Source organism: Vanessa atalanta, chromosome 21 (genome assembly GCF_905147765.1).
Source record: "Vanessa atalanta chromosome 21, ilVanAtal1.2, whole genome shotgun sequence".
NCBI classification, from domain to species: Eukaryota; Metazoa; Arthropoda; class Insecta; order Lepidoptera; family Nymphalidae; genus Vanessa; species Vanessa atalanta.
The window spans coordinates 53,749-79,409 of NC_061891.1; the positions used below are offsets into that span (position 1 = coordinate 53,749).

At 44.1% G+C, this 25,661-nt stretch overlaps 4 protein-coding genes across 5 annotated transcripts in view; 2 read left to right on the forward strand and 2 right to left on the reverse strand.

Moving 5' to 3' along the window:
- LOC125072266 (lutropin-choriogonadotropic hormone receptor) overlaps positions 1 to 2,560 on the forward strand; it is a 45,165-nt gene extending 42,605 nt beyond the window's left edge. Inside the window, exons 16-17 of the mRNA XM_047682814.1 lie at positions 2 to 196; positions 281 to 2,560. Of these exons, the coding sequence (XP_047538770.1) occupies positions 2 to 196; positions 281 to 1,692 (1,607 nt within the window). The 3' untranslated portion in view covers positions 1,693 to 2,560. The remainder of the gene's footprint in view (position 1; positions 197 to 280) is intronic.
- Positions 2,561 to 4,904: 2,344 nt separating this feature from the next.
- On the reverse strand, positions 4,905 to 6,349 carry LOC125072267. Of its 2 annotated transcripts, none has more exons than XM_047682815.1 (3): positions 6,317 to 6,349; positions 5,769 to 5,893; positions 4,905 to 5,309 (listed from the first exon to the last, which is right to left on the reverse strand). In XM_047682815.1, the coding sequence occupies exons 2-3, from the start codon at positions 5,880 to 5,882 to the stop codon at positions 5,037 to 5,039; spliced, it is 387 nt and encodes a 128-aa protein (XP_047538771.1). In that variant the 5' UTR covers positions 5,883 to 5,893; positions 6,317 to 6,349; the 3' UTR covers positions 4,905 to 5,036. The 2 variants fall into 2 exon arrangements, with proteins under 2 accessions (XP_047538771.1, XP_047538772.1); XM_047682816.1 differs by having other exon boundaries at positions 6,280 to 6,343.
- Positions 6,350 to 8,619: 2,270 nt separating this feature from the next.
- LOC125072479 (thioredoxin-like protein 4A) lies at positions 8,620 to 9,555 on the forward strand. The gene is made up of 3 exons (XM_047683132.1): positions 8,620 to 8,818; positions 8,945 to 9,081; positions 9,161 to 9,555. Exons 1-3 carry the CDS (start codon positions 8,741 to 8,743, stop codon positions 9,372 to 9,374), a joined length of 429 nt encoding a protein of 142 aa, XP_047539088.1. The 5' UTR covers positions 8,620 to 8,740; the 3' UTR covers positions 9,375 to 9,555.
- A 3,656-nt stretch (positions 9,556 to 13,211) lies between these two features.
- On the reverse strand, positions 13,212 to 25,533 carry LOC125072480 (transmembrane protein 131 homolog). Its single transcript, XM_047683133.1, has 22 exons — positions 25,307 to 25,533; positions 24,624 to 24,667; positions 23,513 to 23,737; positions 20,612 to 20,725; positions 19,960 to 20,258; positions 19,618 to 19,747; positions 19,403 to 19,544; positions 19,143 to 19,235; positions 18,892 to 19,060; positions 18,703 to 18,823; positions 17,872 to 18,045; positions 17,605 to 17,793; positions 17,326 to 17,511; positions 17,030 to 17,133; positions 16,474 to 16,595; positions 16,257 to 16,402; positions 15,987 to 16,183; positions 15,664 to 15,915; positions 15,472 to 15,580; positions 15,157 to 15,409; positions 13,879 to 15,087; positions 13,212 to 13,670 (listed from the first exon to the last, which is right to left on the reverse strand). The coding sequence occupies exons 1-22, from the start codon at positions 25,398 to 25,400 to the stop codon at positions 13,333 to 13,335; spliced, it is 4,710 nt and encodes a 1,569-aa protein (XP_047539089.1). The 5' UTR covers positions 25,401 to 25,533; the 3' UTR covers positions 13,212 to 13,332.
- Positions 25,534 to 25,661: the final 128 nt, after the last annotated feature.

Consider the following 25,661-nt stretch of genomic DNA (forward strand, 5'->3'; position numbering starts at 1 on the left):
GGTCCATTTCTACCATGCGTAGATTTATTCGATTGGTGGACGTTACGATGTGGAGTGTGGGCCGTGTTTCTGTTGGCGCTGTTGGGCAACGGCACAGTCGTTTTCGTGCTCGTGTTCAGCCGAAGCCGAATTGATGTTCCTCGATTTCTCGTTACGAATTTGGCGGCCGCAGATTTTTTTATGGGCATTTATTTAGGTAATTTAATTCCTTTATTTTACAATATTGATTAAACTTACAAAATTAGGTCTAATAAGAACTCTTTAATAACGATTATGACAGGTTTTTTAGCCGTGGTGGACGCGGGAACACTGGGCGAGTTTCGCGCGCATGCTATCGCATGGCAGATGTCCGGAGGCTGCAGACTCGCGGGCTTCCTCGGCGTGCTGTCCTCCGAGCTGTCGGTGTACACGCTGGCCGTCATCACTCTGGAACGCAACTACGCCATCACGCACGCCATGCACCTCAATAAGCGGCTGTCCCTGCGACACGCGGCGGTGGTGATGGCAGCCGGCTGGGCTTTTTCTCTCGCCGCGGCCGCACTTCCTCTTCTGGGTATTTCTGACTATCGTAAATTTGCCGTGTGCCTTCCATTCGAGACGAGCACGCCCGCCGCACTCAGCTATGTTGTCACCTTACTTATCATAAATGGACTGGCCTTTTTGGTTTTGCTCGGATGCTACCTCAAGATGTACTGTGCGATCCGTGGCTCGCAAGCCTGGAACTCGAATGACTCTCGTATAGCAAAACGAATGGCACTACTCGTCTTCACGGACTTTCTATGTTGGTCACCTATAGCCTTCTTCGCACTCACCGCCGCCTTCGGTGCCCAGCTCGTCTCCCTAGAGGAGGCGAAGGTATTCACGGTTTTCGTACTACCTCTGAACTCGTGCTGCAACCCATTTCTGTATGCGATCCTCACAAAACAGTTCAAAAAAGACTGTGCGTTGGTATGCAAAGCGATCGAGGAATCTCGCGTCACAAGAGGAATCGGGCGATGTCGACACTCGTCGAACTTTAGCAACCGGCAAACACCGGCAAACACTAACAGTCTCGCGGAACGGTCCTCTCGCGGTCAGCATGGAACCACCTGTGCCTGTCGACGACTCCTGCCCGCCGGCGGAGCCACCGCCGGTGCCGGCACCGCCGCCGTCAGCGAGGCGGGCAGCGAGCGACTGCTACGCTGGCTGCGGGCGTGCGGGCGCCGGTCGGCCGCGCCCGCGCCCCCCGCGCCCCGCCAGCCTCCGGCGCCGCCCGCCCGCACCGGTTCCGTATCGTCCTCCGTGGAGTTCTCGTCCTCGCGGTCCGACTCGTGGCGAACTTACGGCCGCCCGCCGCCTCCTCCGAGACGCGCCGCCTCCTGGCTGGTCGCACGGAAGACCTCGCAAGACTCTAATCTGTCCTCTTCGCGCAACGACTCCTCCGGATCCAACGCGACGGCATCGACGGGCACGTGGCGCACGTCACGCTCCGGCGGCAGCGCCGCGACGGGCTCCGGCGGAGCGGGCGCGGCGGGCTCGGCGGGCGCTCCGGTGGCGGCGGCGGGGGCGCGGCCGCGGCTCACCCGGCAGCCGGCCGTGGTGGCGGACGAGCCACCGGCGTCCCCCGGCGCGCTGCCTCCGCCGCGCCTGCTGCACACGATCCCGTCTGCGGCGGAGACGGACGCGCAGGCCGAGGAGCCGGACACGCGCTAGTGGCCGAGCCCCTGCGTCTCGCAGCTCTCGACGAGACCGGTATCAGTGTCTTATCTTACCGTCCATTAGCACTCGCTCGAGGCGAGTCCCGCTCGCTTCGTTCGGCCATTGAACTGTTGACGTTGGTCCTCCGTCGGATCGATACCGCTCCTATGAATGTAACGGTTGAAATGGACGCTAGACTTTATTACTACGACAAATAAGTAGTTAAGTTTTGTACAGTATTACACGACATGACAATTTTAGACATAGGTAAAGTAGTGAAATACATTAAATATTTATTTAGTTAGATTTAATTTTATAATACAATTCTTAACAAATAAATTAATTAACAATGATTCATATAAATGTATTTACAAGGGGTGTTAACAATAACTGAATCGGTACAATATGTATATACATAATATTAAAAGTTATCGTTGTATATTTTAGACGACACTTAGCCTTAACCCGAGTTGGACTGAAGCAGTATTCGACTACAATATGTACTCGTTAAATAAATTATATAAAATATATTAGACGTAAGATAGATTTTATATGACATAGATACTAGAGTTTATAACCACTAGACGTTAATATCCAGTGATTACGTTTGTACTGTTATTTGCAGGTATTAAACGTTTGCCATATTATGTTGCCACAGTGATCGAAGATTTAGTCTTGTTATAGAAAAATAAAAAAAACTTATGGGTAAATACTACTACTAATGAGTGTAGCCAAAAATAATGATTTAATGGGACATTTTCTTTAACGAGTAAGATCGTTAAACATAATAATATAATCATTTTGTAACTAAAAATATTAATACGATCCCAAAGTTATAAGTCATAATTTTTTAATATGAGTAAATAAATATACAATAATCCGTCTAAATATATTATACGTACCTATGAAGAACCTCATTTTCTTAAATAATTTACAATTGTTAGGTTTAATAAGTCTAGGGTATATTGTTTTGTTTTAATAGTCATGAATCTATAATAATAACAACTTTTATATGAAACGTTTAGAAATTACTTAAAGCCAATACTCTGCTCAAGTTTACGGAAAATAAATAAATGAATATTTTCTACAGAAAAACAGCACGAACAGATTATCAAGTATAGCTTTTATTAAACTAGCCAAGACAAGACCAGGCATACATTTTTTAATTCAAAATAACTATTTAAAACGTTCACTCACGTTATGATAAATTGTTTTTCTTTTTGGGAAATTTTACAGAGATGGTGAAATTATAAAATCAAATCTGTAATACGAAGGTGTCAGTTACATATATTATTACATACTTAGATCCAAAGCTGTTCTAAACGCTGACAAACTATTAATACAAACCGCAAAATAAAATCTAATTATTTTTACTACGAATGTATTTTAATATTATAATATTTTCATCATATTTTTAATTATTAGAAAAATGTACAAAGTTCAAAAACCAATATTGATTAGTTTGAAAGAAGTAAAAATACAAACACAACTTTGAGTTAGAATATGTTTTGTTGTACGACCATCGCTTACGCAGCAGCTTATGATAGACATTTTAATGAAATTTCTCCTAATCTAAATACCAAAAAATTGCACCACAACTAAGTTTGTAATGTGAATTTTTAGCATGTTGTTATTCGTTACAAAAATATAATTATATAATATACATAAATATTTTTAATTAAGTTTTTGAATACATGTATATATGTGTCATAGATAAGTGATTATATTAAAATATCGCTGTTATAAGTTATACTAAATACGTTATCTGTTCCCTTTAAATAATAATGTTTGTGAGTCTGAACCTAGTGTACAGAGACTTGTCTATTTATTGAAGATGTTTGAGGTGCATGCTTGAGAGTCGTATTTATTTATTATTCTTAAAATAAACGAATCCTTTTAAAACCGGTGTTTTTTTATAAAATAATCCTTATATTTTATGATAAAATGACAAAAACTGTAATTTATTTAAGAGAAAGTTAATATATGTGTAAACATAGGAATCGCATGGAACGAATGAAGGCTTTCTACAAACGCCTTATTTTTGAGCGACACCACAATCGGCCCACACAACATCATATACAATCTTCTCAGTACGATGGCTTATTTTTGTAAAATACTAACATGTGTAAGCGCATGTTATATGCAATAAGGAGATGACTCCAGAGTTGCCAAGAACTGGTTGGTTGAAACGCCATATGTTTTTTTTTCGAGATTCTAATAAAATATCAAATCATTAAAAAGTAATAAAATTGTCTATGTTCATAACGTATTGTCCTTGATTACTATAACATTTGACAGTCCGTCAGAAGGCTTTGTAAGAGTAGGCCCCGTTATAATAATCTATAAAAAGTATAAAACAAAGTCACATTCTGTTTCAGTCTGTATCTCCGCTTACTTCTTTTAAGCCACTTAAAGATTTTGGCTACTATAAACATATTCTACTATTATTAACGTTTGAGTCATTGACAAGAATGGTTTGTATGTATAATTTGTACAAAATTTATGAAATATGTCGGTGTTTTGTTCGAAAAAACTGTTTTTGTACGCTTACATGGTGACCGCTAGCTAAACCTTAGGCGACACATCAAAACAATGTAATAGAAAAATGAAGACTTTGATAAAGTCTTATAGAAAAGTTCGCAATAGAATGACTCTTTAAATGCTCTCTCTTGGTTACTATTTTTATCTATTACAAATTAGTAAAAACCTACAGGTTATTTGCGAAGCCCTTTACTCCAATTTATTAATAATCCTTATTCAGATAAATTTGTAATGTAAGTTGCCTTGGGCATTTTACTGAGATGATCTTTTACACGATGTCATTTGGACGAATACCTACTTTGTATTACCGATTCCAAATTACATACAATCAAAAAATCGTTCTGTCGGATAACTGGTTGTTATAACAATATAACAAACACTGCATACAAATCGGTTCAGATTTAAACACGTCTCGGATATACGAGTCGAATGTTTTTTACATAAATTTTTTTTTACCTTGGCAGTTAACATTACCCAAGTGTGGATCTATGATCCACACTAAAATTACAACAGAAACTAATTTTTATATCATTTATAAAATACTTATAAATACTTACTTAGATATTATATTATTTAATTTCATTTTTCTAAGCGTACTTCTCATTTTATTATTAAGAAATTACAGCCGTGAGAAGCCAAGCCGTAGTTACGTATTTAATGAATAAATAGTTGAATAATACTGCATCTGGCCGAACCTATATGTTCACGTCTCTTAAAACATTTAATGGCATAAGCTTGGCAAGACTACGTGTTATAATTTCAACAATTAATTGTATCGCGATATCTTCTTAGTCCAACGTTCTGAATCCATACAAGAATCAAGAAGGCTCGGTGCTCGGACTGGGCTCGCTGTTGGCTCGCGATAGCGGGGATGACGCAGAAGGAGCTGGTGGCGAGGTAGATATTGCGAGTTCGTCGGGCTCGTGGAAGTGATCACGACGTGCACGTCTCCGTCGAAACTCTGCGAACTCCCGGCCAAGATGTTCCTCCAGAAGGTCCGGCCGACGTCGACGTTCTTCATACACGGTCGCCGCGCTCACGACCCTCGCACCGTGCGCCTCTTCGTTGGTTTCCTTTTCTTCGTCTACCTCCTGCAAAGTAATTTCACTCATGTAGTTAATATGTAGTATGTTAGACCGAAGTGAAGAAGGGTGATATGCTCCGATGCTCCTAATCCGGAATAGATGGCTTCGACTAGTAAAATTAATATAAAGTTAGTAAGGACACTTTACTACTGCAACATAGTTAAGATATAAACGCCGTTGGTAGACTATAAATAATATTAATTCTTAGAAAAAACAAGAAAATATTAAGATGAATGTGTCCCGAGTACCATGTGTCGTTGAAACTCTTGCAATGTTAGGTTGTCTGGAAGAGATGGCTAATTAGTCATAAGTCCGCCCATTGTACAACACTTTTTGATTTTTTACGTTTTTTATTTTTTATTTTTATTTTACTAATCATGTTTTACTTTTATTTCTGTGTGTTTAGTTTTGTTTGTAGTGTACAATAAAGTATATTTCATTTCATTCATTCATTCAATATGTAACCTTGATTTCGGCGAAGGTGACGGGCATGGTGCGGTGACGCTGACGAGGCTCGGCTCGTCGCCGGCGTCGACCGCGCGCCAGCACCGACGCGGCGGCGGGGTACACGGCGTCCATTCCGCACGGAGCTAAATTGATTATTTTACTATTTCACTCAATCGAAACAGTGTTTGTTATTAAAAATACATGTCATATGTACAACATAGAAAAGATAGTTTATTTCATTAGAAAATTATACATTAAATATAAAACAAAATTGTTCACGTCTCTGACGTCGCACCATACGAAACATAGCACTGCTTTATTTGTCAACGATAAAATGATTGCAAAAAATTGATTAGTGTAGGCGATTGCTAAAATCACGTCCTCGCACACTGTTCATGCAGTTGGCGAGGTTATAGATCGGCCGTGACGCTCGACCTATTTCATTATACTTTGTGAAGTTCAATCTTCGTATAAACAAAATGCACAGTTGACAATTTCCCCTTAGTTTTGTTAAAAAATAAGCTTTTACCTAAAAATTAAGAGTATAAAATGGTAATAACTATTACACTTGGTTTGAAAGCTGAACCGACCGCGAACCCGACTAGCAGCGAACTCGTTATTTTTTCCCAAGAAATCGGTGTGTTTTGGTGTGTGACCGCGTTCCGATGGCGAAGTGCCAACCCCGACGCCCGCGCGCTCACGCGCCTCTTTATAAACAAACATTAAACAGAATTAAGAAAACAAATCGTTTCAATTCACTATACTACACAGAAACATTTCTTTTGTGTTCGAAAACTGTAAAAATAACCATCGAGAAATAAATGTATCGGATTGAATAATATACTTTTGGTCATTAAATGCTATGTTTTAATTTAAATAATACAATTACCAACTATTTTAATGAAATAACATTTATTTCGTTTTTAACCAACCCCTAGGTATTGGCCGATGTTTGGCCAACAAATGGTTGCTTTAGAACAATGAATCTATAGAGTAGTTTTATTATTTACTCTTTTTTTTTTATTTGTATTTTTGTTACTGCACTGTCGATCTGGCGGTTAATGTAACTGATTGCAACGCCGAATGTAGTAGGTTCGATTCCCATGGCAGGCAAATATTTGTGTGATGAACATTTGTATTTTCCTTGAGTCCGGGTGTTTTCTGTGTATTTATCTACAAAAAAACCATCCAACCCATAGTTTCAAAGAAATGTGTGAACCTTTTTTTTTTTTTTTTTTTTTTTTTTTTTTTTTTTTTTTTTTTTTTTTTTTTTTTTTTTTTTTTTTTTTTTTTTACTTCAAAAACATAAACTTTAGATTCGTGAAATTTTACCCCGATAGATTATTTATACATACTCTAGTCGATAACATTTCGACGATTATAGCGATCACCACCAGAGCTCCTAATTAAGCATGTTTATGGCTAAACTTTAAAAACTGAATAAAAACTATTTCGAATGTACTTTATTATTTATCCTTCCTGATAGTAGTTGTGTTTTATGGGTAAAAACAAAAAAAATCGTGATTTACACGAAAAAGATGTCATCAAGGATCACCGATAACATCTGACAGTTTATTATTGTGTTATAATTGCACTAGACTAGAGTATTGATAACTCAGCGATCTCTACTTTTCGTAATATATTTCCCATCGACATTCCACATTTAAGAACTCTCGTAACACCTTACTCGAGCATTCTGGGGAATACAACACAAATACCACCAAAGCGATCGCCATGAATTCAATAATTCTTCGTACCACATAACGTGGAAATCGTACGAGTTGCCACATCAAGACCAACGATGAATCGACTTCGGGTTGGGTTTAGAATAATCCTCCACGATTTTGGGGAAACAAATTGTTGTATATGTTAGAGAATTGGTCCCTGATTACAACAATACCACTCGCGTCCTCCGAAACTGCACCATTTTCGAGAAAATTAAGAAAAACTATCATAACCTATACACGCGGAAATATGTCAAATAGATCGTAATATTACTATAAGAGCAGGATAAGTAACTATTTTGTATAAGTTCGACAAGGATGCAATATACATAAGGTGCTTGTCATATGTCAAAACGCTAAATTAATGTGTCAAATATCACGAATGTGTTTTGACGTTATTCATATTTAAATATGTCGTTCGTTGTTTCTTTTTGACTCGCGTATTTCGAATGAGTGCTCATTTTGTTTGTTGTGATTTATTTCGAAGATTTTGCTAGAAAGCTTAGATTTATACATTTGATTGTATAAAATTGACACAAAACCGACTTTGTTAACTCTGACTCAATATGGTCTTGTCGGACTTACCCCTAGAACCGAGTGTTTTTTAAGAAAGCCGAAGGCCACTGAGTTTCGAAATTGTTAATAAATAGCCTGATTTGAGGTTAGAATTATATGATTAGTTTTTGCCAATATCTCAAGAACGAAGCAAATTCGCATGATGGGAATGGTACCAGAGCATAGGGAGAATACTCATATAATTCCCCAGAGCCCCTCTACCCCCCGCTCCTGGAGCAGATTACTAAACCGCAACCTCGACTTCACTTCTGGCTCACGCTTCGAGCAGTAGACACTAGGCTAATTAGTTGATAGGATAAATGTAATTTATTTACTTCTTATTTTTACGAAATAGAACGCCTCTCGGGCACGCTCGTTTTATAACTATTGTTTTGTTTTTTGTTTGTAAACAGGTTATGAGTTTACAAACAGTCTACTACTATCATGCCTTCAAAATTAAATTTAACCTGTAATCTTGACCGTACCGATCAATTTAAATCGTGTCTTCTCTATCGCACATGACATTTAGCGAAATAATCTGTGCCTTCCCAAATAAGCCACAAAAAACCACATTTGACAGTTGTGTTGACAGTAACGACAAGACTAATCATAACTGTCTCAGGAGTCAGGTTGTCAGAAAAAAGATTTGCTTTTAGACTACTTATTGTCAATTTAAGTTTTTACAGTAACTCGTAGAACTATATAACCAAAATGAGTTACATGTTAGGACACTTACACAACGGATGGCAAGTAGATCAGGCTATTCTCTCTGAAGAAGACCGCGTCGTCGTAAGTATCACAAGTTACCATAAAATTTGCAAGCTTAGTAATAAAATGTAAATTATAACCTTTCGTTTTAATATAGCGACATTATATTTATGTAGAAAAGTAATTAATTAGTCTACTTTCAAACAGGTAATTAGATTTGGACATGACTGGGACCCAACCTGCATGAAAATGGATGAAGTGTTGTATAGCATTGCTGAAAAAGTGAAGAATTTTGCTGTCATCTACCTTGTTGATATAACAGAAGTTCCTGATTTTAATAAAATGTACATGATTATATATTATTATAACTGACCTTAGATTTTACCCACAAGTTTTCTAATTCCTATCTATTGTATGTTACAGGTATGAGTTGTATGATCCATGCACAGTGATGTTTTTCTTCCGTAATAAGCACATAATGATAGATTTGGGTACGGGAAACAACAACAAGATCAATTGGCCTCTGGAAGATAAACAGGAGATGATAGACATAATTGAAACTGTGTATCGTGGTGCGAGAAAAGGTCGGGGTCTGGTTGTGTCACCCAAAGATTATTCAACGAAATATAGATATTGAGTGTTATTTTGGGAACTCATAGGACTGATCTATGAATTATTATTGATCTCTAAATGGCTCTAAGAAATGATGAGCTGAAATGTATAAAGATAATTTGTACATAATTAAAGATTTGTAAAGTGTGTAAAGGAAATATAACAATTATACACATTATGTGCATCTTGAGGGAGTTAAAATATTATCAAGATTGTTTTATTTAATGCGAAATAAATACATAGTATCAAAATAAACCTAGTAATAACCCCATATTGTCATTTTTTTATATAAAGTTATAAATAGATTCAGGTCAATTTTCATCTACTTCTAGTAATCATTTCAATTTGGATGTTTACAAATTTGTAATTTGATCTTGAGAGCTGATTTGATTATACAGAGAAATGTGAAAAGAGAGCTTCTAAGTTTTTCATATATAACAAATAAAAGTATAGGGCTTTTTTATTTATGTTAACAAAAATTCTAGGGTAAACAGAATATATTTATTATGTATAAAATAGGTCGTTGTAATTTTAAGTTTACCTGACATAAATATGTATTTAATGGTTTTTTAAAATATAAAATTCATAATACTTGACTGAAAATTATATATATGTATTGATAAAAAACACTTGTCTCTATGTTATAAGAAATAAGGCCTCTTAGTATATTTTAATTATCAATCATTTAAATTTCTCAAACTACATGTTGTATATTTTAGTTATATTGTAGAGCTTTCTTTATCGGTCGATAGAACACATATACCTTTTAAATGTATAAATAAAAACTGAATTTATATAACTAAACATTTATCACTAGCCATACAACAAAGTATTACATGCTGTGCGAAAGAGAGCCTACCAAGAGCCTACTAGCCAATTGATATACAGGTAAAATTAAATTAGAAATGGGTATGTTCACATAAACCAATAGTAATTACATAATAATCACACATACCATGTTAGGATAATACAGTTTTTTTTTGCACTGTTTATATTCTAAAATTCAACAGTATAAAAAATATTTTCAGAGAGGTCTTACGAGACTTAACTTTAATATAAATGTAGTAGTACTACATTTGTAAGTGGTCACCACTGCCCATAGACAAGGGCGTAAGAAATATTAACCATTCCTTGGTTATACATTATCCATTGGCGATGTACGCCAATTCACCACTAACCTTGGGAACTAAACTTATGTGCCTGCAGTTACACTGGCTCACTCACCTTTTAAACCGGACCACAACAATACTGAGTACGGCTGTTTGGCGGTAGAATATCATATGAATGGGTGGTACCTACCCAAACAGGCTTTTGCATAGCCCTACCGACAAAAATCTTATTTGCCTAAATGATTCTGTGCATAGTACAGTATTCATTTAGGCAAGTAAGAAAGGCCGGCAACGCACCTGTAACCCCCCTGGTGTTGCAGATGTCCATGGGCGGTGATAATCACTTTCCATCAGGTGAGGCTCCTGCTCGTTTGCCCCCTATACCATAAAAAAAAAAAACCTTAATTACAATGGTTATGGTCATGAAAAGACCTGATGCGACCTGCATGTAAGGAACAGAATAATGAATTTTTGTTGCTATCCGTATATATAATATAGTAAAATTAATTTTAATCAACAGACTTACAAAGTAATAATGTAGACATATGAGTGACTTTTGAAGTAATTAATTCGAATTATGCGCAATTTATCATACTATCTGTTACTGTTGAGAGCTTGATTAATGTATGATATTCGCTATAAATTTGCGAAAAAATGGGGTTATGGACGTCGACGAAACTGTTATTGGAGTTTTGAAAGTAAAATTAAAGTAGAAATAAGTAGTTAAGTATAATAGTGTTGTATTATAAATAAAGATATATTAATATACATTATATAGCTGAGTTTTTAGCAAATCGTAAATCTATGGTTTGTTTATCTTTGTTTCAACTTCTATTGGAATAGGCTATACACTAGTGTTGCATATCGATAATCCACTATCGATAGCTAAGGTATAAGCGATACTATCGATAGTATTGTCACGTGTCAATACTATCGATAGTTTCCCATGAGCAATACTATCGATAGTTTTGCACAAACCATGACTTTTAACCTAAACTATCGATAGTATCGATAGTTTTGTGCTATCGATAGCCAGTAATTTCCGATAGTATTGCTTTCTCAAGATAAGTAATTTAGTAGGCCAACTATAGTGTATATTTAAATAAATAAAATTAAATTTACCACAACATTTGTTTTTAGAATAAAGACATTTTGTGCGGAATAAGGAATAATGAAAAATTTTAATGTGAAAAATGTTGTCAACATTTTTTGTGTTTGATTTATGAATAAACATTATAAATAATCATAACATTAAAAAACTTTTATTAGGTTGGTGGCATTACAATGAAACTTTTTTGTAGTAATCTTGAGTCTAGCGATTAGAATACATTACTTACATTAAAAAACCAATACTATCAAAAAATCGCTGGCTATCGATAGTCCAAAACTATCGATAGTAGCAATAGTATTGCTACTAACAATAGTATTGCTTAGCGATACTATCGATAGTATTGCTAACGGAGAGCTATCGATACTATCGATAGTATTGATCAAAACGATACTATCGATATCCTGAATAGTTTTCGAGGTCAACTATCGATGGTCAAACTATCGATAGTTTTGCAACGCTGCTATACACACGTTCACGAATGACATATCGAATTTAACTGACAAATTCAAACTAGGCGATTGATATAGGATAATATGGATAATCCAGGTAACCCCGACAAGAGTAGCAGTACATTTCACGCGGAACTCCCTCAGATCAAATGGTGTCGGGGTAATCTAGGAGACAACACTTTTCGACGAACCCATTCTGTGGAAATCCAAAGTTAAATAACCAATTGTCACGTTCGATTGTAAATTAACGTCACGCAAACGGTCGAGATAATATATGACGATCATTACATAGGTATTATAGCTAGAGCTAGTTTTTAACATCGTTCCCGCAGTATACATAATATTATTATAATTCATCTAGAAGGAGGAAGAAATAAAAGTTCTGGCAAGATCTGTTTTATTTGAAACAGGAAGCAGCATGCGGCGTCATAATGTCATTCGAAACATAATTTTAGCTCTGAAGAGAACTGTTTATCTTCGAAGAACGCTATCTTTAATTCTTCACAATATTTCTTCACTTTGTAGAATCTTACAACTTCTTGTTTCCGCACGCCTCTCGAAAGTAATGATAATGAACAAAATGGCGATGGCGATGGCGCGCTAAAATTACTATTTATAAAAACATTACGGACAACCGAGTGAGATGGAAAACCGCCAGAGCGAGACAGCTAACAACATTTATTTAAGCCTATCAGTATAGCTTTTAATTTATACCTCTTAATGGGTAATTTTTTTGTAGTTCTATTTTATCCTTGTATTTTATTAGTTGATTTTTATTTAATTTTGTGTATAAATAGTCGTCACTTTTTTCAATTGTATAAGTTTTTTTTTGCGATTAAAATATTTCGACAGGAAACGATACCTATATAACGACGAGTTACGTTCATACGAAGGTAATTTAAGATATTTAAGCATGAAAACTTTGAAAAGCATAGATATATATCATTTCCCTCACAAATAATACAAAATACAAACTGTATTTTTCTTATTTTAAGACATGTTGAAATAAAGAATGGTAAAATAAAAATCAAGATTTTTTTTCTGATTGTTCATTATTACACAATGTCAGATCTTGTAAAACAAAGGTAAGTCGTATACAGGAGCTGTGTCCCCAGTATCATCCATGAGGCGCGGGCGGTGTGGGAGATGACTAGCGCACCGCCGCGCGCCGGTCGGGCCGGGCCGGTTGGGTCGAGCCGATCAGGCCGGGCCGGTCACGTATCGTCTCTTGCAAGTTTTCATTTCAATTTTCCAATTAATGCTGTGTCGTCGGGAAGTCCACTTCGGAAGCACGAGTCAATCGTTACGAGTAGATTAGATGTGGTCGTCGCGATCGCGCGGCGGTGTAGGGGGCGAGGGGCCGCTGGAGGTCGCGGGGCCCCAGTCGTGCGGCGCCGGAGCCCAAATGGAGGCGAGCGAGCGGAAGGGGTCGTAGGAGCGTTGCGTGGGTGGCGACGGCGGAGCGAACCCCGGTGGAGGTCGCAGGGGACCTGAGCCCCATGCGCCCCACCCGCCACCCCAAACCGACCCTATCCCGACGCCGCCGTAGTTATTGCCCACTCCGCCCACTCCTCCCACTCCTCCCACTCCACCCACTCCTCCCACTCCACCCACTCCACCTACTCCGCCCACTCCTATAGTATGCGTCTCGTCTGAAATTATTTAATTTACTTAAATGTATGTGAAGGATTCTATAAGATATGGTGTATGGGTATTTTAAATCGTTCTCTCGAGATAAAAACAATTGTTAATTTATTTCTTAATCTTCGAGAGGAAACAACAACAGCGACCGATTAATGTATCATCTAGCGAGCGTCTGCATATTTTCAAAGATCGCAACAAGTATACCGCGTCACTCACCGAGATAATCTCGAGCCGGCGTCGAAAACGCCGGTCGCTCGGCGGTTATCGGCGGTCGCCAGGCGAACTCGGCGTCCGGGCGGGCCGTGCTCTCGGTGGTGCCGTTGAAGTAGAACAGCGAGTTGTCGGGCGCGCGCTCGGGCTCGCGGCGCCGCACGTCGGAGCCGATGGGCGCGAGCGCCGGGCCCGCCGCGCCGCGCGCCGCCACCACCGAGCTCCACGACGCGCCCCAGCGCACGCCGCCGCGCGCCTCGCCCGCCTCGCCGCCGCCCGCAGCCGGCGCGGGCGAGCGCGGCGGCGGCGTGGGCAGCGCGCGCTCGCTGCGCCGCTTGGGCGGGCGCTCCTTGCGGGCGTGGTGTCTGGCGGGCGTGCCGCGCCGCTCGCCGGCGTCGGCGTGTCGCGTGCGCTCGAGCCTGCGCTGCGCGTCCGCGGCGTCGCGGCGCGCCCTCGTGGCGCGCGGGATGGCCTCCGCCGGAGGCGTCCGCACGAGGGGCCGCACGATGGGTTTCGTCGCAGGTGCGGCGTCCGTCTCCTCCGTCGGCGAATCGTCCCTGGGATCCGGCTCTACGTCCCCGCCGTAAGGTTCGTCAGCATCGTCCCGATCGTCCGTCGGGGTCGAGGTATCGGAGCCGGTGGACCCGACGTCCTCGTCGGCCGGCGATGGTTCGACGTCCTGTTCGCCGTTAACTTCGGTCGGCGGCGTTTGCGATTCCATTTCGAATTTTTCTTCTAGCGGGGTTGCGAGGGAGCGTTCGGTCGTCGCACAAGACGGATCGTCATCGAGCTCGAGATCGGCATCCTCGCTAGATCGTGAGGATTCGTCTTCTCGGCGTAAGACTTCCGCTCGCCAGCGTTCAAATGCACGACGCTCGGCGCGCGGATCGAGAGGTGGGAGCGGTCGTCGAGCGGAGCGCCGACGACGCTGAGGCGCCCGCGAGACCGGAGTCACGACGGGCGGAGGCGCCTCAGCGAGCCCGCGCAGGTCGAGAGGCGCGCGAGGTTCGGAGGTGGAGCGAGCCGCTCGGGCGCGCCGGAGCAGGCGCTCGGCGTCCAACGCGGCGGCCGCCAGAACCAGGGCGAACGCAGCGAATGCGAGCAACGCCCCCGCCGAACGCAGGGCGCCCTCCCAGGGGGGACGCGGGGCGGTCGCCGCGCATCGGGCGAGGACTTTCGCCGGTATCGTCGCCATCAGCATGTACTCTGCGGGACCTGCGGGACGACCGACACCGTCAATCACCCGCCGAGCGGAACCCGGGCCGAATCGGCGTCGATACGCACCGAGGTCGGTGTGCAGCTGCAGAGTGGCGGTGACGCGCGCCAGCGAGTAGTCGGGCGAGAAGGCGAGGTGCAGCGGCGCCGAGGCGTTGGGCGGCAGAGCCAGCGGCGCGCACGGCGACACGCGGAACCCGCGGGCCGCGCAGCCGCCGCGCGCCACGGCCCAGCGGGACAGCGACACGCCCACGCGGCCCGCGTTGCGCGCCACCACGCGCCGGGACACGGCGCCCGCGCCGCCCCACGCGCACTCCGACACCTGCGCAGCCACGGCTGTAGCCTCGAGCGGCCGGGCGCCTCCGCCGACTGCCGCACACATACCTCGAAGAGAAACGGGGCGGAGGAGCCGGGCTGGCGGCCGGCGATGTCGAAGCTCGGATATTCGCCTCGACCGTACAGGTGCACGCCCTCTAGTATTGTCAAGTTATTCCTTAAAGAGAGAGAAAAAAGTTACCAGAGTAAAATTCCTCACGAGTGCAAATCTAAACATCGATCGAAACGAAAAGACGGAACCTCAAATACAGGTACGTAGTGAAAGAACCGGTGTCTTGCGGTGCGAACGTGACGCTGACCTCGATCTCAGCCTGCGGCTCCAGCAGCAGCGCCGGCAGCGCGTGCGCGCCCGCCTCGTCCGCGCCGCGCTCCTCGCGCGACTCGTTCCACAGGCGGGCGGCGCCGCGCGTCACCCGCCAGCCCGTCAGGTGGAACGCGTCGTGCGACCACTCGCATTTCTCGTCGATACAGAAGTTCGAGTCGCCGCCCGCGCTGCAATCGAAGTCGACTTTGATCCATCGAGAGATCGGCAAATTCGGCGGTCCCTCCGGGCGCGTACTCACGGCGCGGGCAGCGCGGCGGGCGCGCGGCGCGGCAGCAGCAGCGCGTGCAGCAGCAGCGGCACGTGCGCCACGTTGCGCAGCGCCAGGCGCAGCGGCGCGGCGCGGCGCACGGCGGCCAGCGGCACCTCGCCCGCGCGCCGCGCCGCCAGCCGCGGCCACTGCAGCGCCGCCGTGCCGCTCGCCACCATCTGCAGCACCTGCCGGCCGACACGCGCGTCAGTGCGGAGAGCTCGGCGGCGCCGGGGCGAGCGGGATATCGTGACGTCGAACCTCAGTGGTGTGCATGTGGAGCGTGAAGTTGGAATCGAGGGGCGCCTGCTGCTGAAATAGCGCGAACCGCGCGAGCAACAGTGACACGTCTTCGCGCAGGGCCGTCTCGTCGTAGGCCTCGCCGCGACGAAGCCAGGCCGCACCCTCTGTCGCAAAGATGAGTTTCAATCGATGTGACGCCGAACGTTCGGCCCGAGGAGAGGAGCGTGGGCGGTACCGTCGGAGTGCAGCGGCAGGCCGGTGTAGCAGTGCGGCTGGCAGCGGCGCTCGGGGGCGAAGGCCACGCGCGCCACTCGCTGCGAGCCGGCGCCGATCTCGCCCAGCCCCGCGCCCTCCCACCTGCTCCCACGAGGCACATATTGTTGCTGTATGAGTTTCTCGACCGCCGAGGCGGTATTATATATACTCAGTGCTTTTATGGTATAATTCACACAATCTTTTAATAGTCCAGTGGTTCGCTTTCCGCGTCCGTCGATATAATATACTTCAATTATATAAAATGTATGTGTAAAATATTTTGTGTCATTTATGCCAATTAGTTTTATTTCTCATAAAATTGTATAGATGGAATTACTAGTCTTTTAAATCGCGCTGATGTTTTGTACAAATGATTTAGTGCAGTGTTGACAATGTAAATGTAAGTAATGGGAGACAAATCTCGTAAAGAAATATTTAAAATAGGATAGAACTTTCCCTCCAACCCAATATTATGTTTTAATTTTTTTTTTTTATTTAAAAAATATTATGTTATATGAATTTAGGGAAGTACTCACTCGAAGGACAGCGCGGGGTCCGCGGTGCGCGGGGACAGGGACGTCACGCGCATCCACACCGACATGGAGCTCTCCACTTCCAGCTCCGCGCTGGAGCCCGCGTACTGCCAGCGCAACGAGCACTCATTGTAACACACGCGTATCATTTAGTTATAGCGCAATAACTCAAATATTAGCTCATTTATTAATATTAATCAATCGAAGAAATGTGACGATCCCTCTATGAATGTTCACGATACCGGATCGCTTCGATACCCCGTTACCCCATAGGATGAGGACACGAGGCGGGCACTCACGGGCGCGGCCGGCGGCAGCACGAGCGGCAGCGCGCGCACGTGGCCCGAGCGCACGCGCAGCGTCAGCACCGCCGACGTGCTCGCCAGCGTCGTGTTGACGTACACCAGCCCGCGCAGCGCGCCCTCGCGCGCCGGCGCCACCACTGTCAGCCACACCTGCGCCCAGCCGCCCGCTTCTATGCACTTCTGTGGACGGTCGGGTTGGGCGGTCAGAGCGGCGCGGGGCGGGCGAGGGGCGGGCGAGGGGCGGAGGCGAAGGCGCGCACGCACCGTGTCGGCCGGGGCGGGCGGCGGGTGCAGCGCCAGGCCGGCGGCGGCGCCCGGCAGCGCGGCGCCCAGCGCGCGCACGCACAGCGCGACGGGCGCGGGGTTGCGCACGCGCGCGCCCACGCGCCGCGTCCACGACGCGCCCAGCGCGCCCAGCTCCAGCGACGCGCCCGACGGCTCCGCGCCGGCCCACTCCCACTCCTGCGGGCGAGCCGAGCCGTAAGCTTCGCGGCAGCCGGCGACCGGGACGCCGAGGCCGAGGGCTCCGTTTCGACTTACGAATATAAGCTTCCCGCTGTACATTCGGATGGGTACGGTGTACTCGGACAGGTTGGTGTAAACGGTGAGCTCGGAGCTGAGCGCGAAGGCGGCGGGCGGAGGCGAGCGCAGGCGCAGATGCAACAGCGACGCCGACGAGCCCGCTCGCAGCGTCAGCGGGGTGTGGTCCACCACCTGCGCGACAGTTTAAAATCTAGAACTTACGCGATGATCGACTACGAATAGTTTCGTGTCGCTAAGTTCTCACAGAGACCGTGTATTTATGTATGTATTTAGCTTACGATCAAATCTAAGTAGCAAAACGTCTAGGTACCCAAAATGTCTACTCAACAGTCTAACCAGCAAATCGTCTTTACAGCAAAACGTCGAACTATCGAAACATCTATTTAGAAAGAGAAAATCGCATAGTTTTCAATTACCAATTCTGTTTTACTCATTGTTTTCGAGGTGGAAGGGGCGAATAGATCTTATGAATGGATCCCAGATATTGACGCTGTTAGAAGTATACCACCAATGTGCTATCAACAACCTCAGGAACTAAGATGTTATGTGCCACCACTGCATGTAAAATTAAGATTAGTGGATATCTGGATACCTTTCGTAAGTAATGCAAAATGCTTTTTAGGGAATCATAAGTCAATAAATTAACACGAATTAGTGCTGAACCTGTTAGAAAATTCTAAAAAGCTTGGGTGTAATGAGTAAGAAGGTCGTATCGTACTTTTACTTCGACGTAGAGAAAAACAAGGAGTGCGATTCCAGGGGGATTTAAAAGTAATGGAAGATTCCTTCAGACGGCACAAAAATCATCGTCAAGGTCGGGAGCCTCACGTGGAAGTGCTCCGCGACGTCGGGCGGCAGGCGCAGGCCGTTGACGCGCAGCGCGTCGCGGAACTCGTTGCGCGCGCGCACCTCGCGCTCCCGCAGCGCGTCCTCCGCCGCCGTCACCACGCTGCGGGTTAGAGTCACGTCAGTCGCCGTCTCACCGCCGCCAGCTCACTGCAGGCATCGAGCGCTCACTCCAGGCGGTCGGGCGCCAGCCGCAGCGCGCCGGGCAGCAGGCGCACGCTGAAGGGCACGGCGGCGCGGCCCAGGCGCACGCAGCCGCCGCACCACGCCTCCTGCGCCTCGCCGCCCTCCGCGCCGTTAGAGCGGCTGCCCGGCGCCGTCTGCGCCCACAGCTCCGCATCTGCGGCGGGGCGAGCGTCAGTACGGCGGCCGGGGAGCGGCCGGGGAGCGGCCGGGGAGCGACGCGGAGATGCGAGACTCACAGTTGAGCGTCAGTCGCGCGACGGGCGTGAAGTCCTGGCGCGGAGCGAGCTGCGCGCGCAGCAGCGTGAGGTGCGCGCCGGTCGCCGTGCCCCCTGCGCACACAGTCATCAATGGCGGCTTCATACGGTCGTGCCGGAGAAGATCAGGCACAAAATATATTCGTAGAGAGGAAAGAACGCACTCGGAAGAGAGCTTTCGCAAGGACCTAGTGCATCTCCCGAGATTCAATGTCGGGCGGGACCACGGAGGGGGGACTCACCGTTGTGGCGCAGCGGCGCGGGCGCGCCGGCAGGGGCGTCGCACGGCGCGGCGGGCGGCGCGGCGCGCCAGCAGCCCGCCCCGCGCACGCCGCCCTCCAGCGACACCTCGGCGTCCGCGCTGTTTGCCACCTGCAGCTCCACCTGTGCGAGGTGCGAGTCGCGAGTTAGTTCCGCCGGCCGACATCGACACTCGCGCGAGCGACGCCCGTCGTACCGTGTGCAGCGGGTCGGCGGTGCCGCGGGCCCGCAGCCGCACGTGCAGCGGACGCGCGTGCTCGCCGGCCGCCACCCCGCGCGCCTCCACGGCCACCACCAGTCCGCCGCCGGGGATGTCCGCCTTGATCCTGCGACATCGACTCCCTGTATCACCTAATCGACACCGCTCTCATTCGGAACTGAATTTAAACGTCAACGGAAGATACAGGGCAGAAATTCCCTTTTTTTTTAGTCACGCTTCGCTTAACGCATACTCTACTCGAAAGAGTTTCATCGTTTTTCAAAAACACCTAAAAATGCGACGTGGAATCGAGCGGTAGAATAGAATGTAGGTGGCTACCTGACGTAGGCGGTGAGCGGGCGCGGCTGCGCGGCCAGCGCGTGCGGCGCCAGGCTGAGCGCCACGAGCGCGCGCTCGGAGCGCGGCGGCACGGCCCACGCGTCGCGGGGCGCGCGCCGCCCGCCGCCCGGCAGGCGCAGGCGCAGCCACGCGCCCGTGCAGTACACCTCGCGCACCTGCACCGTGGCGTCCGTGGGGTTGTGCAGGCGCAGCTCGGGCTCCACGCTGGCGTTGAGCGGCACGCGCACGCCCACCAGCGGCCACAGCCCGTACGCGCTGGCCTCGCCCACGGCCGACACCTGCGCCGGCGCGGGGGAGGTATAGTCTACGAGAATTCTGTCTGACCATCTCGACTCGTATTCGAAACTGAACAAGCGAATGCACGAGACTAGTTTCGAAACATTCTAGACTATATACGATATAATAATAATTGAATATTAGCTTTTGAATTTTTCATTATTTGCGTTACACACTTGTGTGAGTATTTCGATAGTAGTAGTCGAGAGTTACTATATCCTTATTATGATGTCTGTTTATAATCATAGCCTGATCGAGTCACTAATAGAGACTTCGAGGACGTCGGCCTAAACAGAAAATATTGACTTGAAAATTAAAAGTAAGTACACGTACGATGTTTTAATATAGGACATACTGGATACTTATGTACTCCTAGGGAGGTGTGTATGTAGAGGTGGGCCGACACGGGCCCCTCCCGTCGCCCGAGATACACCACGTTGAACGTCGTGTTACCTTGCGGGGGCAGCGTCTGCGTACATACAACTGTAATTTGTATTCAGAAGGAACACAGTTATCTCGACAACTACACGGAGTACAACTTGTATGCACAATGGAGAAGCCGGCGTCGCCGTCGCTCGCGGGCGCGCACAGACGCAGGAAAAGTTCGAGCTTGACTCCCTCCACACCAAGTCAAAATGCGAACTTTTCCCGCGCCCGCGCCACCCTTCCTTCTTCCGTTCTTCTGTCTTCTGACCTTCTTACACAACCTACATATAACTTAAAATTGAACAAACATATTATCATCTTGATCGATTATAGCACTCTATATTATTGAATATTTATTGTGACGATAACGACGGAAGAATTCATTTTAATTTGTACACCTTGTATGATAGATATTATGAATTACTATCTTAATATACACAATAATGAGATAGCATTGTTTAACGAGTTAAACATAACATTACGATTAACAATCTAGTATCTACGATACGGGCGCATATAACGCCTCCACTGTAAATAATGATGAATTATACGCTTGCAAATAAGTATTTAACCCCTCAACGGTCCCTTTCACATCGGAGCATCATAAGTTCCTAACACGTACTAACATAAGAATATCTTGGTATTATTTTAGACGATAAACTGAAATAGAGAGACCTTTTTTTATTATTAACGCTTTCGTGGGTAAAGGTATATATACTACTTAGGGGTTTAGTGCAGTCTGCACAAAAATTTGCACAATTTTTGTCGTGCAGAAAGCCAAGGCGATTTTTTACTTGGTTAGGTTAGTACTTAGATCATGTTAAGGAACTTATATGAGTACAGTTGCCTACACACGAAAACTTATTAAGTTCTCGGGAAAAAATCATCTTCGTGCACAATCTGATATTTAGACCCACAGTGTTGGAGATATTTCAATATACTGAAACACATATAGCGAGAGCTTTATTACGTTTATATGTTCTAAACATTTAGCATAATTTAAAAAATGTGGGAAGTGAATCCATAATTATGCGAGTAGAAAGATAGGGAGCTCCCTATAATATAAAGAATCTCAGGCGCTCGGGTGACACATGTGAACGGTTACTAATGTTAGTATACCGGTTATGTTTACCATTGCTGAGTAACGAATATCCTTGTGACCTAGTTACGGCGCCAGTGCCGGGAACAGGTTTGCGAACAACGACACAGCTCTGACAAAAAATCGAACCTTCGCAATTACGCAAGCGGTTAACTGGAAACTCGAGTGAACGAACATACAAAAATCGACCCGAAAACCAGTTTTATGACACGACAAATTTATTTTGATTTGTGTATGATAAGAAATGAAAGTAAACATAGGTCCTCGTTTTTGGTGCGAAAGTACTACAACTAATTGAACACATAGTGTATAAGTAGTGTTTGAGTATTTTTTTAAATACGGCTGTGTTCACAGATTAGGTACATCTAATGCTTTTATTACTGAAACCAAAAACACTAAACAACCAAGTGAAACATTCTTTGTATTACTTTATAGTATTAAAATTTAAGCATATATGTAATTTAGTATAGTATTAAAATTTATTTATAAAGAGCCGAGGTGGCCCAGTGGTTAGAACACGTGCATCTTAACCGATGATTTCGGGTTCAAGCCCAGGCAGGCGCCACTGAATGTTCATGTGCTTAATTTGTGTTTATAATTCATCTCGTGCTCGGCGGTGAAGGAAAACATCGTGACGAAACCTGCATATGTCTAATTTCAACGAAATTCTGCCACATGTGTATTGCACTAACCCGCATTGGAGCAGCGTGGTGGAATATGCTCCAAACCTTCTCCTCAAAGGGAGAGGAGGCTAAGGCCCAGCAGTGGGAAATTTACAGGCTGCTAATGTATTAAAATTTAAATGGAACCGAATATTATTTAAAAGTAAGTAGTAATTTTTCATATACTTATAGCGAGGACGCGCAAATCGTGCAAATACCTAGAGAAGTCATTATTATGTTATCGTTTCCTGTGACGTCACATGTCCCGCGATAAGGCGCCGCCGATAGCGGACTTGCGCCGAACAACTATATTAGTTTTAAGACATCTTACTTGCGACCATATCAGTTACAGCAAATGATTATCGATCGCTACAATTAACTACACATGAAATAAAAAACAAGCCCTGTTAACGACATTTTTACAGTATAATTTAAATTAAGATTAAATATAATATATTGATGATGAAACATATAGTATAAAAGATGAAATAATAGAGACTCCATACTGAATAATTATAAAAACAAACAGTCTACTAATGAGACCAATTATGAATGTTGTTTTTTGATACTCTTTTAACTAAACTAGAAAAAGCGTTATAAATATATTATAATTTTAACAACGCTTGGATTTATTTTTTTATATAGAATCGATGCAGCACTTGTACACACAAGCAGGGCTGATCAAACGTCGGATCCGGTATGGTCCATAATGAAGAAGTATTTAACAATAATTCATTTTTAACACTGTGCCTCTGGGCGGTCAAACAACCAGTGATCACGACTGTACGCCGTTCTCTTGTTAGATCAAAAAGGGGCCTGTGAATGTGACAACGACGTCTTCTAGGCTTTTTAAGTCACACGCTGTATAACGTACCACAGTAAAGCACAAGAAAATCGTAAATAATCAACTATCATGAATGGATGCACTTACCTAATCTAATACGATATCATATCTGGAAAGAAAGATTGTTTTGTCGTTTTTAAACACTCGAAATGACGTTTAGACTTAGATTACGAACAGTGCGGTCGCGGTCGCGGTGCGTCGTCGCGTGGGGCGGGCGGCGCTCACCTTGGACTCGAAGAACGAGGCGTGGAAGTCGGGCGTGGTACCGGCGACGGAGGCGAGGTGCAGCGTGGTGTTGGCCGTGTTGGTGAGCAGCACGGTGCGCGAGTGCGGCGCGGCCAGCGCGGCGCGCCCGAACTGCAGCGCGCGCGGCTCCAGCGACACGCCCTCCACCACGTCGCCCTCGCCCTCCAGGCCGGCGCCTTCCACGCCGCTTTCTTTCCCCCATTCCTAAGTCAGTGTGGTTCCACGTTAACATCTGTTCAATCTTACGAGATTATTCCAGTTGATACTTACAAACACTTTCTAAGTGTCTTTGTTACTTCACAGTATTTATTTCAATATAAAGCGACCACTGAAAACTGAGGTGATATATATAAACTTATTTAATTTAATAATATTGATTGTACTGAGAAGAGATGGCAAGAAACTCAATAGTTGCTGTTTGTAAATGAACAATCACCACTTTTTTTTTAATATCTTGTATCGCACAAAATACTTTATTGTTTTAAATTGATCTAAATTCATTAATATAAAATAATTGTAGCTACTATTAACAACAAATAGTAGACATGCTATCTTTACTATATTATTAAAAATATAACTCAGTTTATTACCTCTTCATGCTTAAACCGCTGAACCAATTTATATGAAATTTGGTCTGGAGATCATTGTGAGTGAGTGAGGCAAGGACATAGGCTACTTACTTTAATTCACCTCTCAGGGTGTAAAATGGTGGTGATAAATTTTAAATACTTTGGGCAGTTAAAGCTGCATTCTCATCTAGTAGTAAATAAAAATGATTAATTGCAATAATATTTCTGGTAATTTTAATTGAACCCTCATTTAACAGCATAAAATAATCTTATATTGAATACTTTGTTGCAAACAGTAATATCATAAGTAAAAATATAGGCCTGAAAGAGTTAATTTCATAACTCTAGTATTTAGTAACATTGACAATCTATAAAGCAGTGGTGAGACAAGTACATTGATATGTGCAATTCTAGATTCACTTTAGCATAAATATTGACTGGACATTGTACTGTTAACTTAAATCTATTAAATATATATTTAAGCTACACCTCTATACATAAGTAACAGAAAACTACATTACCTGAAATGTGATTCCTTCAACTAGGGAATCATGTATGGAAACACCTGTAACCACAGAATAAATTTTAAAGTCCACATTTACTTTACTCTTTTTAATATGTCGAATAATATTTTTATTTGATTAAACATTTCAGTAAAACTTTATTAATTATTATTCTCAATAACAAAACTCTGTTAGAGACTATCTTTGATAATAATAATTCTGAAATCTACCCACATTGTTGAAATTATTGATTTTCAAAACTATTTTAACTTTAAATAATTTTGACATTGCGCCTTAACGTTGTGTGTGTATGACATAACACCATATAACAATATGTGATTCAATCGTTAAAATTGCGCGGTGCATCGGCAATCGGAGGCGGCGGTCGCGAGCGCGCACTGCTGCACGCAGCTCGCCCATGCACCACACGCCCGAGCGGTGCACCCTTACCGCCAACGCATAGTTTTATTTCATGTTTGCTTCGACTAAAATATCCACTTTACATTTAAGAAAAACAAAAAATAAGCTCGTCCCCGATCAAAAATAACATTGCGCTATTCTCTACGGCTTGCCGAGCAACATGCCAAATATTTCTATTCCGCCAAATTCTGTTCCAAATATTTGTAACATACATGTTCTACCAAAAGAACCTTAATATAACATAACAAAGTTGTTGTTATTCTTATAGAAATCGATTTTACCATGGCTCTCTCCCTGGGCTGTCGATTTCGTATTTAGCGATATATCCAGCAAAGTCAATACCAATATATAACACCACAAAATATTTCGACACATTTTTATTTATATATTTTTATAACCACACACAGTTTTTCAACATTTTCTATAAAAGAAATACGATTTTTATGAAATCACTGTCTCACTTTCTTTCCATTTAAGAGATGTGCGTTGCGTTCACAAGACAAGTCGAATTTTCAATTCAATAAGATAGACACAGATAAAAAATATATTTTCTACGCACAAAAATCTTTGGCAAAGCATTTACATAGAATGTTATATTTTTGTCTGAAATCATTTTATTGTATCAAAATTTGTTTC

What these genes read in the sequence shown, in the direction of transcription:
- LOC125072267 (XM_047682815.1), bottom strand. Translation starts at nt 5,882, where the DNA reads ATGGACGCCGTGTACCCCGCCGCCGCGTCGGTGCTGGCGCGCGGTCGA. An exon ending in TCACCTTCGCCGAAATCAAG is followed by an intron (nt 5,310 to 5,768) that starts GTTACATATTGA and finishes ATTACTTTGCAG; the next exon opens with GAGGTAGACGAAGAAAAGGA.
- LOC125072479 (XM_047683132.1), top strand. Translation starts at nt 8,741, where the DNA reads ATGAGTTACATGTTAGGACACTTACACAACGGATGGCAAGTAGATCAG. An exon ending in CTGAAGAAGACCGCGTCGTC is followed by an intron (nt 8,819 to 8,944) that starts GTAAGTATCACA and finishes ACTTTCAAACAG; the next exon opens with GTAATTAGATTTGGACATGA. An exon ending in GTTCCTGATTTTAATAAAAT is followed by an intron (nt 9,082 to 9,160) that starts GTACATGATTAT and finishes TGTATGTTACAG; the next exon opens with GTATGAGTTGTATGATCCAT.
- LOC125072480 (XM_047683133.1), bottom strand. Translation starts at nt 25,400, where the DNA reads ATGTGTCGAAATATTTTGTGGTGTTATATATTGGTATTGACTTTGCTG. An exon ending in AGCCCAGGGAGAGAGCCATG is followed by an intron (nt 24,668 to 25,306) that starts GTAAAATCGATT and finishes CTGTGGTTACAG; the next exon opens with GTGTTTCCATACATGATTCC. An exon ending in GCCGGCTCGAGATTATCTCG is followed by an intron (nt 13,671 to 13,878) that starts GTGAGTGACGCG and finishes AAATAATTTCAG; the next exon opens with ACGAGACGCATACTATAGGA.